Source organism: Anabas testudineus, chromosome 3 (assembly GCF_900324465.2).
Source record: "Anabas testudineus chromosome 3, fAnaTes1.2, whole genome shotgun sequence".
Lineage (NCBI taxonomy): Eukaryota > Metazoa > Chordata > Actinopteri > Anabantiformes > Anabantidae > Anabas > Anabas testudineus.
In genome coordinates, this window is record NC_046612.1 from 9,289,323 (window position 1) to 9,303,614 (window position 14,292).

Consider the following 14,292-nt stretch of genomic DNA (forward strand, 5'->3'; position numbering starts at 1 on the left):
ATGTATATCCAAAAATAAGCTTTTTCTCTTAGCCTACGAGCTAGGGGCACCTGCTGCAGTTTAACTGTTTTGCCAATTAGATGTCATGTTGTTGTGGGGTGGGAATAAAACTCACTCTATTTTTACTACAGCGAGCTTTAAGAGATTAAGATTGGCATTTCAAAATACCATAGTCATCCCTATATTGTTGGAACTATGCAAGTGAGGCAGCTATAGCTTTAAAGCTCCTTGATTGTATACAAATCAATGGCTCAACAGAACTGAACTAGGGATAATGAACATGAATGACAGTGGAGGATGTAGATTAACCACAATGAGTTTTGCATTGCTTCCGCAGAACAGCTTTAATCACTGAGAACTTAACACTTAACGCTTAAAATGCTTCTGCTTGCAGCGGAGTCTTTGCTATGAATACACCAGTCAGCTGTCACAGTAGTACAGTTAGTTAATGAATGCTCATTCCTACTGCGTGACCTTGAACTAACCTCTATGTGTTCAAGCCTGTGATACGCTCACTCACCTGTCTTGCAGTGTGTATTCTGTGTTTTCGGGGGAAATCTGTCCAGTCACAGGGTGCCGAAATGATGTGGCCCTTAGGTTGTGGCTGCAGGACAGAGGGAGAGGGAGAGAAAACACAGAGGGAGTTAACAAAATGAGCATCAACTCATTAATCAGATTCCTGCTTTATCATGTTTTTCTATACTTCTGTTTGGCTGCTGGTCGAGGTTACATCCAAACCACATCAAGTTTCTAAGCTTACAATGATTCCTCAGTCAGCAGTAAAAAATCTATGGTAGCACTGCAGCCAGGTCAGGAACCGCAGCTCATATTCTTTTACACAAAATGTGGAGCTCAGCACTCGCCCTCATCCAGCTCACCAGGCTGTATTGATTTCAATTAGACAAGACCATTCATTGCTTTAACTAGAGCATAAATGCATGTAACTGTCACTGGATAGAAAGAATAAGAAAAGGGCGATTGGTCAGGGGTGCTGGTATTGAGAGCATTGAAATATTTTGCCATGCCTCTTGTTTTTCTTGTCTATTTTATATTTATATGTAACCAGATATGACAGGATTTGGACTATTGACTTTGATTTTACAGTTTTCGATAAAACAAAATCTTACATCAATCCATTCATAAACTGCTGATCACTGGGTCTAAGCAAACTTTGATCTAACACATTGATGACACTTTTTATGATTTATAAAAAAACGATTAAATCACTTTTTCATCACTCATGTATTTATATATTTTTATAATTCCCAACTCATACAATAGATATGTATGAGACTCTTTACCCCATTCAGTGTAGAAGAGAAACTAGGGCAAACGACTGGGGGGGATCATGTAGAGAACTTCAATATTATGCTTTCAAGTCTGGATTTTATTCCCTCTGACCCTCTCTTATCTTTTAAGCATCACCATCATACACAGTTTAATACAGCCAAAAAAAAACAAAAAAAAAACAAATTACACTATTTTCCCAGAGGCTGGAAAATACGATGCACAAGCATCCAATAAAAACAGAGTAAATACTGCTGTGCAGAGGTTAAATAAACATGCTGCTTTTTCATGAACACATGGCACAAACAGCCGAGATAAACACAATTCTTTCCTTCACTAAAGGGTGAATAAATGACCGAATATCGACCCGACCAGTAAGGGATGAATCACCTAAAGGACAGCTGCAAAGCCTCTGCGTTATGAAGGTGCAAAATTATTAAACAAAAAGCAGAAAACAAACTACAAAGTAGACGCAGCATGCAGCAAAGGGAGCAGAGTGGAAAGATTTATGAGTTGACATTTCAGAAAAGTTCAGAGGGTGCACTGACCAGGAATGATGCTGAGCAATACTGCACACACAAACAACGTCGCACCAAAGATAAACACTATATAAAGCTGCCACTTTTGTTCATGCATGTATTCACACACATACACACACAGGCATATAGACACGGGCTCGAATGCGCTTGTTCCTCGTAACAATCCATAATTTGCCAAGCACATACAGCACTGCACCAGCTTCCCCTGTTAATTACGAATGTGCATTGTTTGAGGCTTTTGTTTTAGCTGCATTACTTCTGAACTATTTGTCATGGAATTTGCAGCATCCCCAGTTAGTATACAAACACTGCAGCACAGCACGTCTATTTGTTTGCTGAAAACGAGCTTCCATCAACACTTATGACAACACTGTCCCAAAAGAAAAGTTCAACTCACAGAGAAACTTAAAAAGAAAGAGTTACGTGTGGATTTAAGACTCTACCCAACTTTTTTTACTATAACTATATGAAATATATACATTAATAAATCAAATTATTGGTTTATTGCTGAAACAGGCTTATTCATTAATACAAAAACTGATCAAAACTTCAGTACATGTCAATAAAGCTTTGGTAAACAACACTACAGTATTGTAGACTCCAAAGTCAGGCACAGCCTCACACCTCTACTATGTTACCGGGTTGCAAAACACAAACAACCAGGTCAAGAGTTTCTGCTTCCATCAGGCCAGATAAAGAAGAGAAAGAATGAGAGGTATGTCTCCTTGAGAGACTCAAGAGGGCATTTCTCAATGCAGCAGTGTTGACGTGTACAGTGCAGTGTTACCACAATGTAAACAGACCGGGTTCAAACCTAGCTGTGAAAAGAAGCTTGTGTCAGTTAGAAACTAACAAATGTTGATCTAAAGAAGGCAAAACCGTGAACAAGGATGAACTGATTTCAGCAAAAACCTTTCAGTGGGAACTGTGTAGACACAGCAGCACACATCATAGGAGCAATAAGCTTTTCTTGTAAGAACGAGAGTTTACAATTCAGCAACAAAGCAAGAGGTTCAGGGTAATACCTGTCCAGCACTAAGGGCTAAGGCTTGAAAAAACGATCTGTGGTTTGTGAACCTCTTTCTCTTTTCTAACACACACAAAGTGCTCAAGAACACATCAAATACAACATCCGCATACAGTTTTCACTCCTGTATGTATTTACATCCCTCTCCTCTAGGAAAAAAAGGACACTGTAAAACTGAATACTCACTACTTACTCAGGTCTCTCTCTACTTCTGCTCATCACTGACTATGCTCTGTAGTATCATGCACACAGTGGAGACAGCCTCACCTGCTGGGAGAGAGTGAATCCTTGTGAATCAGCTGTTAGATTCACTGTGGTGCTGCAGGTCACGGAAATCCTGTCTGCATTATCATGTCAGGTGGAAGATGCAGGGAGGGTCTCTCATAGCAGCTGGCATCTGCAAATAGCAGAGTAGAGTAGAGCCAGCAGGATGAGGGCAGGAGGGGGAGCTCTCACTTTCACCCACCCAAGCATGCTAAGAGTTTCGTCCCACACTTGCTGAGTGGATGGTGGAGATCTTACTCCCTCCCATGAAGGGAATACATCCACTGCTCATCAGATCCTCCTCCCTCTGCATTTTCTGCTTTCCCCTCATGTTTTTCCAGAAATATTTCTCTTTCAAGGAAAAAGTAAGTTTTTGTACAGGGTCTGATTTATTGCTGCATTACTGCAGTTGTTTTACAGACTTCCATCTGTGCTGTCAAAACGCATTCGATATTGTTCAAATATGCATGTTTGATGGGTTTTGACTAGTGTTCTCACACAAGTATACTGGTTGGTTTAAGCAACAGCATTGCAGCGGAGGTAATGAAACATGCCATCAATCTTGTTTTTCTCAGTCAGAAAGAGTAAGTACATTATTTTACCGGCCAAGTCAGCCTCATTCTATAATATTTATAGCAATGGAGAGTGTTACTGAATCAGACTTGGAGAATCCACACCAGCTTTTGCTAAAAATCTGCTGTGCTGCTACGGCATCATTTTAGGCTGGTGTTCCTACTTCAATACAAAACAAACAAGAAACTCAAACCAAAAACCAAAAATAGATAACCTCTCAAAGTTCTTGGGCCCCTTCAAGAGCGCATTAGCATCCGTGTTTGAAACACTAGTTTAACGATAATAATGACCTTTGACCTACACTAAGAGAGAATTGGATCTAATCCTGAGGAATGCAAAAACCAAGGGAGCAGGTGAAAGCAACATACACCAGCCATGTGGTAAATACTGAACCGACTATAGAGGTCCAACTATAGAGGTCTGAGTTTGTTCCAGTGTTTTGCCCTAGACATTTTTTAATATCTTTTTTTTATTCACTGTCAACTGTCTTAATTCATATGCCTTCAAACAATATCAAATTTAAAGTTATATAACCCATAGAGAAGTACCTTAGCTGTAACCCGAACGGCAAGCAATTACTTCCAGTGCTAGAGATACAGATAAGAAGAGCCTCTTGTCTCTCTTCATGCAGTTTTCATAATAAGCATCACAGCATCAATGTGATGTCTGAAATCTCAAGCAGGAGGAATCGATGGCAAATGAGAGCACCTCTTATTTCTGTTGTTCTTCACCTTACTTCATGCACCATTTTTAATCAGTTATGTACATTTTGAGTTGACTGCTAAGATTTCTAGTGACTGATGATGAAGATAAATATGTGATAATCAAAATGATGAATGTTGCAGCTGAACAGGAACTCACCTCTGAAACTAGTGCGATATAGTAAATGTCATCTAGTACCCTGCATTTGGTCTTACAGTACATTGTAGCTCTGAGTGAAGTGACACACAGATCAATGTTGTGCAATTCTACTAATCACCACAAAACACAGAGCAGCAATCATTTAAGTTAGATCGGCTGCTGACTTCATTTCCAGACCAATTCAATTAGCTGTAGACAATTTATCACTGATATCATTAAGTTATTAGTGTGAAGATGATATTCGTCTGTAGAATCCAAAGAATAAGATACATTTTTAAAAAAGGCTGCAGGCATAAACACATGATAGGTCAAATGAGGTGCTATGAACCGATACTGAACCCTATAATGACGGTAATTTGTGTGTGTACGACAGCCTACCCAGGACCCAGGTAGTGTGACAGAGTGTGACAGGACATTACATTCTGTGAGAGACAGATATCATGGAGCTCCAAACACTCTGCAGCATCCCAGGCCTAGCACGCAAAATTAATTAAACCCTAATAACAGTGGTTTGTGCACAGCATCCAGACACAGTGAGCCATTAAGGAGATAAGCAGTCTGCAGCAAGATTTTCACATGTCGACTGACCTTTATCGGTTTCATAGCAGAGCAGTTCGGCAGCCTCGCTCAGCTTCATTTCTCTGACATTTCTGGAAATGATCGAGACAGCCTCTCCAAGGAGTTATTGGGAGATTTCCCTGTCATTCTGTATGGAAATTAGGGGAGCCAACCAAACACACTGGCTGTTCCCTGTCATTGAACACATTGACTGCTATCATTATAATCTTTATCGTTTACAAGTGCAGAAACTCCAAGCTAAGTATATTACATTAAGTACAACACAGTTGGAGAACAGTTGGGCCTCTGCATGCTCGTACAGTTAACTAAAACAGTATCAATGAAACAGGAAGAAAAACTGGTGCAAACTCTGCTTTTATGGAGCTTGCAGTCCAACAAACCACTCAAGCAGCACTGGGAAAAAACAGACTCAAACAGGCCCAATGCAGAACAGAAGCAGGTGCAAAGACTTGCCAGTGCCTGAACCAGTGTCAAACAGAGGGTTTGGCAGAAATTGAAAGAGCTGTCACCTTATTAGTATTCAACAAGCACACACTGACACAGCACATTTCAGTTTAGTCACAATGGTCCTTTAGGCCACGCTGTACTAGAACATAAGCAAAGCAACAACTAATGGCATTGCAGTGAATGCAAGAAAAGGTCTGTGTTGGTTCAATAATAAAGACTTAGTATGCAAGGAAAGGCTCCTCAGTCCAATTCTGAGCAAAACAAAAACACTGCTCTGAGTGAATATGTAGATATCGCTCTTCCTTCTTTGCCCATCAGCTACATCTCATTTCAATCCTGCTCAGTAGGAAATTATGTTTTCACACTCAAAAGCTCATATCAATACATTGTACACATGGACATTTGGTTCTTGGTTGTATGATTATAAACTGACCTATAACCTGAAATCATTAATACAAATACCTGCAGCCACTGACAAAATTAGTGAAGGATCAATACATACAGGACTGTGGGCAGTACCTTTACCCATTGGCACACATTTAGCTCAACTGATTAATATTTATAAAGGGTGATTTAAAGTAACTGATCAAATGAACTGTGGTTTTATAATGCCTCCAACCATGACTATAATATGACTTCCAAAAGCACTTATCTTTGCGATCAATAATGACAGGGATATGCTACAACAGAAAAAAAAATCTTTTCTGCAGCAAGCATTACTCTGGAGTTTAAATCAATAGAGGGTCCCTGCAGCCTCATGTCAATATTTAACACAGGTAGATTTATCCTGCACCTTACTCACTGAATAATGATGACCCAGGGCAACCAGATGTCAACTTTATTCCATCTTTTCATTTGTGATGTCAAGAATGATCAGAATCTGAAAAGTGTGAAGGTTTGATACCTAATCTACAATAAAATGGGGTCAGCGTAAATGACAGCTTCACTGGTTCTCAATGCAACATTAGTGAAATTCCCCTTTATTAACACCAACCTATCAATCGGTTTAGTTCTGAGAAACCAACCTGCAGCAGTTTCCTGCTCAGTTGTGACCAAATATTACTCAAAGAAATATGACTATAGACCCCAGCAGACAGTGCGTGAGACCCTCTTTTAGTCAATAGTAGATATGTGACAAATGCAGTCTCTATTGCAACTCTGCATTTAAAATCAACCTTACTGATGTATTTTATCCACACACAAAAAATATTTTTTGGGCACGAAAAAGCTGCAAGATAGACAACTTTGCAAAGCAATTATCTTTTACCAAAACAATGCATCAATGCATCACATACCTGACAGTGCACAAGAGATGAGAAGTAGTTTTCACAGCCCACGCGAGGATGCCATTAGTCTAAGCTGCAACCCGTATTTTGCAGTGGATCCTATCAGTGGAGTTCCAAATTATCCCATAAACAGACCATCCTAAAATGTGTAATAGGTCAGACTAAGTGATGTGCTGACAGAAAACTAATCAAACCTTTACTCTAGCCAACTCTGAACCTAATGAAATGAGAATAGCCAATGCCTCTTTTCTTTCCTGCCAGCGTTACTTTCACTGTGATCAGCACATCACTAGAAGAGCTTGAGGAGACCATGAGCCACTTACCTCAGGAAACCACAGCTTAATGAGAAGAAGCACACTGACCCCTGACCTCTGTTCTCTAACCTCTGTAGGTCATAGGGAGATGTAGATAAATGAGCCAAACTAAAAGGGGGAATTTGAGCATGAAAGATGAAGCATGGATAAGTCATCACAGTGTACACGGCCGTCTAGTGAAAACAGCACGTCAGCACTCAGCAGGACACCAGCAACAGTGTCACGTCCTCTCTGTGCTCACAGGATCTGTTCGGCTGGAGGACTGATTTACAGCCAGAAAAAAAAGTGTTCACAATATTCCCTTTTTTTAAGATCTACTAGTGTATATGGGACATGGAAGGAAAAAATACGTTAAACATCCAAAATTGGACGAGTGTACGTTTGATGAACTGCTTGAGAGCTATGATGATACTACATATAAATTGTGATAGGTTATCTTTGATTTTAGATGAGCCTCCATCCTCCCATTTGGCAATGGCACACTCATGGCTTTCCCATGCTCGCACAGCTCTACTCTTTGATGGACAAGCAGAAAGAAAGACACTCTGGCTCATTCTTTTCTACTCTAGAAGATTTCCTGAGTGAAACTGAGTCTGAGATGTTGCTGCAATCTTCTTTATTCAGGACGGCTAATACACAGTCGCTGTTTGACAGTCTGAAGAGTTCTAGTCATCGACCCCTTAAACTGTTAAATTCACTCAGATTAATTAAAGTGTTACATATCATACCTAATCCGATATGTAATCTAATCTTTGCCTGTGGCTAAAAAACACTGAACTAGAGCATCTGCTTCTGTGTTGCATAGTGTGTCCCAGTAGCTAAAGGCAAAGTCCAACCCACATTGCAAAGCCAAACACAGCTAAACGTTTAGCCTTAGCTGCGCAATGTAGGACAGAAGGGGATGTGAAGTGCAAGGGAATGTTAAAGCTGAAAATCTCAGGCGGGAGAGGGTATGGATACAGCTGTGGGCAGGAGGGAACTGAGATAGGCCAGTGGCAATGATGTGCAGCCGCGCTGATAATGTGTTGATGGTGCTGCCATCTGTAACTTGAAAACACTAAACCACCAAGAGACGTTGTGTAATAACAACAACAAAAGCACAACTAAATCTTAAAATGTGAAATATTGTAAATCACATCTAATGGCAATTATATACATTTTAACAATCACACCAATGAAAATCCCACATTTGGTGTGAAATGGTGCTCACTGATTAAACTTTTATTACATCCCCATGAAAGAGACTTAAGGAGTAATTCATTTGAATGTGACCGATTCACCCTCGAATCCCTTCAGGGAGCTCCACCCATGTGTACAAGGCTTAACTATAGCGAAATGATCATCACACTGTCAGCAGAACAGAAAGAAATAATATTAAAGAGCCTGAGGTTACAGAAAGAATCAGACAAGATAACACTCCTTCTTTTCCACATCCTCATCCACAAGCTTCCAAGAATTTGGTCTTTTCTGGTCCCAAAAGAGTCCGACCAGATTGAAAGATATAATTCCTCCAAGGTCAAAGACATCCTGTACACACCCCATATGTCCATTTAATTTCATCCAAAACACACACCACCACATATCAATGACAGCAGATGTTTTTAAAACGAATGAAGTAACTAATCTAAGTCAGGGGGAAATTGTTTGAAGCAAAGTGCCATTAGAAGAAATGACTGTCTTATAAGACATAAAATTCAGATAGTGGAGAAAACACACATACAGTAACACTTCAAAATGGCCCTATGCCATGCAATTAAGGGAAACATACAATAGAAAAGTACTATGTTACTATGCAGACAGCAGTGATCATGAGAAGATCACACTTTTTTCATCTTGTCTCTGGACTGATGATAAATACAGAGCAGAAGTTTAAAGTCGAGCTCCAGTGACCTTGTCAGATATCAAGATTATTTACCATTCAAACACACACATTTAGAAAGCAGGATGAGATTAAATGTTTCCCAAACATCTCTCCAAAGCAGAATTATGAGAGTAGTGGAGAAGAGGATGAGACCAGGATTCACTCTGTCTTCCTGTAGAGTAAAATTCACTCTACATTACATTTTCACTCATAATGAAATACTGCATTTGTCATTGACCTTCATCCAAAGAACACTGACAGACTGTCACAGCATCCTCCCTATGATAAAACTGATTCTGCATTCCTAATGGAGATGGCGCATCACTGCACAGGCTCTCAGCAAGCTTTCTAAAAGATGCATGTGTACATCCATGTTAAGTGCCTACTTATGCTGCTGGTTATGGCTCAACAGACAGTTTATAGCAAGGCGGCTTGTGTTGAACTCTGCAGTGATTTTGCAGCAGATGCCAGGTGGAGGTGACAGCTTTAGAGTTACACAATAAATGACTCTCAGCGATGCTCAGGATGTGGAGTTGAGAGACGTATAGTAAGTTTTTCTTTTCTGATCAAAGATAATGCTCGTCCTAGTCACAAGTGCTAAGACCATTTAACAGAAATGCAACTTATCTTATCCTTCTTGTCTAAGCATTGTGCAACAGAAAGGCAGTCAACTAGACAATGCACCAGCACCTAAGTAGGCAGTTGTTTCACTTATCACTTATCCTTCATCTTTATTACTATTAATCCAGACAGACATAACACATGGAACAAGTATATTAGCCCAAAGATGGCTTACCTGTATGTTCTCAGTGCAAGCACCATGCAGCAGCTGTCATCAATCATTTTCCTTCGTCTTAATAGTTCAAAGCGCCTCCTGCTTCCTAATAATATATACTACCAAATTAATGACCTGCAGCCCAACTGATTCTGCCAAAGGAACACTGTCTATCATACTGCACACACATCCTCCAAAGCGCACACACAAACACAAATTGCATATGTTTTTGCTTAGATTATCTGTCTGATCTCTAAGCCCCATAATCCCTCAACATCAAAAATAAATCAAACTTCACGAAAAAACTCCTATTCACAGACAGTTCTGACAAACATAGTCAGGCAATCTTTGAGGCCATCCCAATGTTTGAACAAGAAATGATATGACTAGGGCAGATTTTCCAGTTTACCTTTGACCAGTTCTTACCTAATCCCTAGTTTATCTAATATGACCTGTGTGAATGATAGCTGTATTAAATATGTCCCATTTCTGCTAGATGACAAAATACAGTAGTTCATGGAACTGGGTAGGTAAGCAGGCAGATGATCATATTTGTGACTGTGTTTGAAAAAAAAAAAGCTGCAGATGGGTTGACTAATGAGACCTAGCACACAGATGAACACAGCAGAGCAGTTTATTTACGTTATGTTTTTTACATGAACACCTCTGTAAGACCTGTATGTCAGTAAAATTATGCTCAGCAAGCCCAAACACAACTTTTCTCATCTACAGTATCGCTTCTTTAATATAATATAATTATTAGGTTATTAATTAGGGGGGATGTATCCCTGGAGTGGAAGTATGTTTTGACACAGTGTCTTCATGTGGTTCTTCCTTTTAACATCTGCCCTTCACAATGTAGAGAAACTAAAAATGGAGTTGGATTTCATTGTATCCTTAAGGATTACATTATGTGAACCAGGGTAATCCCCGTTTCATAAAAGGCAGGTCACTTGCCAACACTTCTCTCCAAAAGCACAAGAGCAGATGAGCAGCCACTGGATCCGCTAACAATCGGATTCATGCTGTGAAACATGTCTAAATCCCAAACACAGTCACGTCATGTTAGAGGCATTATTATGTCATTCCAACTATTCCTACGCAAAATCCTCATATTCCCATATACACACAAGCTGCCACACACATAAAAACAAGCATTTGTTTTAACACCAGGGGGCTTCTGTCAGCAAGAAGATGACAGTTTATCAAATTATCCCACTTCTGAAAATGCACTGTAAGGATCTGTAAGAGACAAACATATTGTTCATACCTTTGCTTACATCAAATGACTCTTCTGCATAATGTAGAGCGGCAAATGATAAAGTCATCACATTTAAGTAGCAATAAAGAAGCTACTGTATGAGAGAAATGTGATTAGTCTGGTAAAATCTGCTGCAGACACACTTGGCCCACAGGGTGTCCCAGCTTGTATAGCGCAGCATACTTTGCTGCAGCAGACTAGTCTTTACAGCAGTGTTTGCCTTGGTGTGTACAACGTGTTATCAGCAGGGCAAAACACAGAAACACAGAAGAATTGTTTGAGTGATGACTATGATTAGCAAATGCCTCCTCTATCACTCACAATACAGAATATACGTGTAATATTTACTCTCCCTCTGCTTACTGTGTCCAGACTGGCTCCAGCCTTGAAAGGGGCCACACTACTGCAGTTCTCATTACAGAATCTGTGCAGACACATGCCGCAGAGAAAAAAAGCAGCCACTCAACACACTCCCACTGGGGAGTTACATTACAGTGATACACAGGGTAAAGACAACACAGCAACTCCATGTCTGCACTGTTCGGTGGCAATAAACAACACAGAGGCACGAAAAAGAGCCCAAAAAAACGCAAGCATTTACTACAGGAGGATTTTTTAAATGTCGTAAAACTTGTTGTTCTTGCAGTGTGGATGTGCTAATGTCCACACACAGAGCTATCAGCAGGTTTCTTTCTATTTCTATATAAGTATCTAAAGTGTTACTTGCTGCCATTTTCATATACATTAGATAAAAATAAAATGTATGGTAACATAATACATAGTGTTACAAAAATCCAATACAGATCTAAAAATGGAGTTAAAGTCCACTCCAGTGTGTCCCTCTTGGTTGACAAAGCACAAAGACTATCATATTATCATTTTATAGAGGAAATTAAACAGATGGATTAAATGAATTAGGTGAGGTTCCACTTGGCTGGCAGAGGGTAAATAAATTTAGAGCCTATTTTTAGAGCTTGTAGAGACTTAGTAGGCCTATTAAGTCAGGCATCAGTGGAGGAAGGTAGGCCACATCTGGTGCACGGCTCTAAAGCTAACCGGCCTGCAGGACTGAGAGCTTAGCAGAGCAGTCCCCTTCCACTCATGAAGGTTGAACTAAATCACAATCGAGGGAATTTAAAAGGTCATGATCTTCATACGGAGAGAACATACTCCCTTTTCAAATACCTCAACCCTCTGTTAGGTATCATCATTAAGTCTATTCTTAGAAGTATTCGATCTCCCTGGAAATGTGCAGAATGTCTGTGGTTAAGGAGAGGTCCCCTCCTTACTCTGATCCAGTCTCTCCTCTGTCCATGAATATTCTGTCTCCTGCACCAATTTTAGGTCTAGTTTTTCAGACTCAAGTGGTCCAGCCATTAAAACCCACACTTAACAAAGATATGACCTCTGTACCATCCATGCATACTAATAAAGAGCTGTGGCTTTTGGCCACATTTCACCCCGTTGCCAAGGGATTAAACAGGAAGGATGAACTAACCTGGGTGTGACTGGGCTGTACTCAACATTACTGGAACCGACTGGGTGGAGGAAACATAAAATCAGCTGTTATCAACCACCTTGAGTAGAACCAGAGTTCTTATTATACTATTAAAAACAGACAACCACACTAAACATTATCACCGATGTTAGTTTAAAGTGAACTATATCCTGCAATGGCTCAGATCTGTCACCCTCTGTTATCTGATGCCCACAGGTGAAATTTTGCTGCCTGGTGTTAACAACTCATTGCTTCTGTGGGTGACAGCATAGCAGGAGGGCTCACCAATGAGGAAGCACACGGAAATGACAAAGAGGCTAAGTAACCTGACATGGAGACCCAGATAGAATAATAACAAGCTGATGTTTTATGTTTTGCATGTATCAGTGAATGGTTAGATCTCATTGCTTAAAGTCAAACAAATAAATAACACACACACAATTTAAAAGTACAACTATTTTCATATGTGGAACTCTATAACATGAGCGGATATGCCAAGAGTCTGATATGTGTTTATATGTCTTTGGACTGTGTATGGGTTAAGTTCTACGGATTTAGAAGAAAATCCATGTAAACATGTACATTCCTGCCTCAAACTTTCACTCCGGTCCAACTTACAGGGGCATCCCACATTAATCATGCATATATAATCTGCCTGATCAGTTCTGCTGACATCAACACAGCGGTCAATGACCTGTGATCATGAGGCACTGCAGTGAGTATCTGTCTCTCTTTCTCCCTCTCTGTCTTCTCATTCCAGTAAAGACCGCTCCAATAATACATATTGATATACAGTATATACCAACCATTTCCTAAAAGAGAAGCAAAAGGATAAAGACAAAGCAGCTTGTTGCCTTTTCTGGCACAAAAGCGAAACAAAGGCACTTTCCAACATGCAAGTTTAAATTCTCCTGCCTGCACAAACACTTAACAGCATGCAATCTGAAGCACTTTATCTCCTGCAGCTGCTGGAGAGCTTTAGCAGACACACCACCTGAGTAGCTATGTAGCATTGCAATTGCACATACTTTATGTGCTTAGAGAGGGGCTCGGATACACACCTGTGAGTCGCCTGATACACTGGCTGCCTCTTGTAAGGGACGCGTAGGGCTGACTGTCCTGGTTGGCCCAACATGTTAGCCGCAGGTCTGTGATTTGCTGTGCAGTGCTCTTCTCAGTGGTGGTTCTGTGTGTGTGTATACGCTTCTCAGCTGTTAGTGCTGCTGTTGCTGACGTCCTCTGCTGAGCACTGTGGCGTCAATTCATTCAAAACCTCCTCTTTCCCGCCTCTCCTGTGTTGGGCTGAGGTGGTGCTAAAAATACATGCAATCACTGGACTGTCCCTTGTCGCTGAGAGTTATGGGCATCATTAAGGCCGGTCAACAACCATCATCTACGATAAATAAAAGCACAGGCAGATTGCCTTAACCAATACCCATATAATCTTATTCTCCTCTCTAACATTTCCTCCTCGACGTGGTACTGTTTTTCTCCTCACCTCTTCTCTAATGCTCCACAGCAGATCTCTGCCATCAGTGTATTTCCCTTAACCGGACGCTCCCTCTGCTCTATTCCCTCTGCAGTCATGCAGGCACACAGCATGCACAGCAAGCAAGAACAGCAAACTCAGGAGTGAGCAGTGAGAAGGAGGAAACACAGTAGTGACTATGGAAAAAAGATAAGGTGAAGTTTTAGAGAGAAAGGGACAGAAGGTCACTGT

At 40.5% G+C, this 14,292-nt stretch overlaps 1 protein-coding gene across 8 annotated transcripts in view; it reads right to left on the minus strand.

Moving 5' to 3' along the window:
• The window catches only part of plekha7b (pleckstrin homology domain containing, family A member 7b), a 53,751-nt gene that overhangs the window by 29,012 nt on the left and 10,447 nt on the right, over positions 1-14,292 (minus strand). For 7 of the 8 annotated variants that reach the window (XM_026378416.1, XM_026378415.1, XM_026378413.1 and 4 more), the window contains exon 4: positions 521-604. In XM_026378416.1, coding sequence (XP_026234201.1) covers positions 521-604 — 84 coding nt within the window. Of the gene's footprint in view, positions 1-520; positions 605-13,633; positions 13,786-14,292 lie in introns of those variants that run through there. The other variant, XM_026378414.1, reaches the window with a different exon arrangement.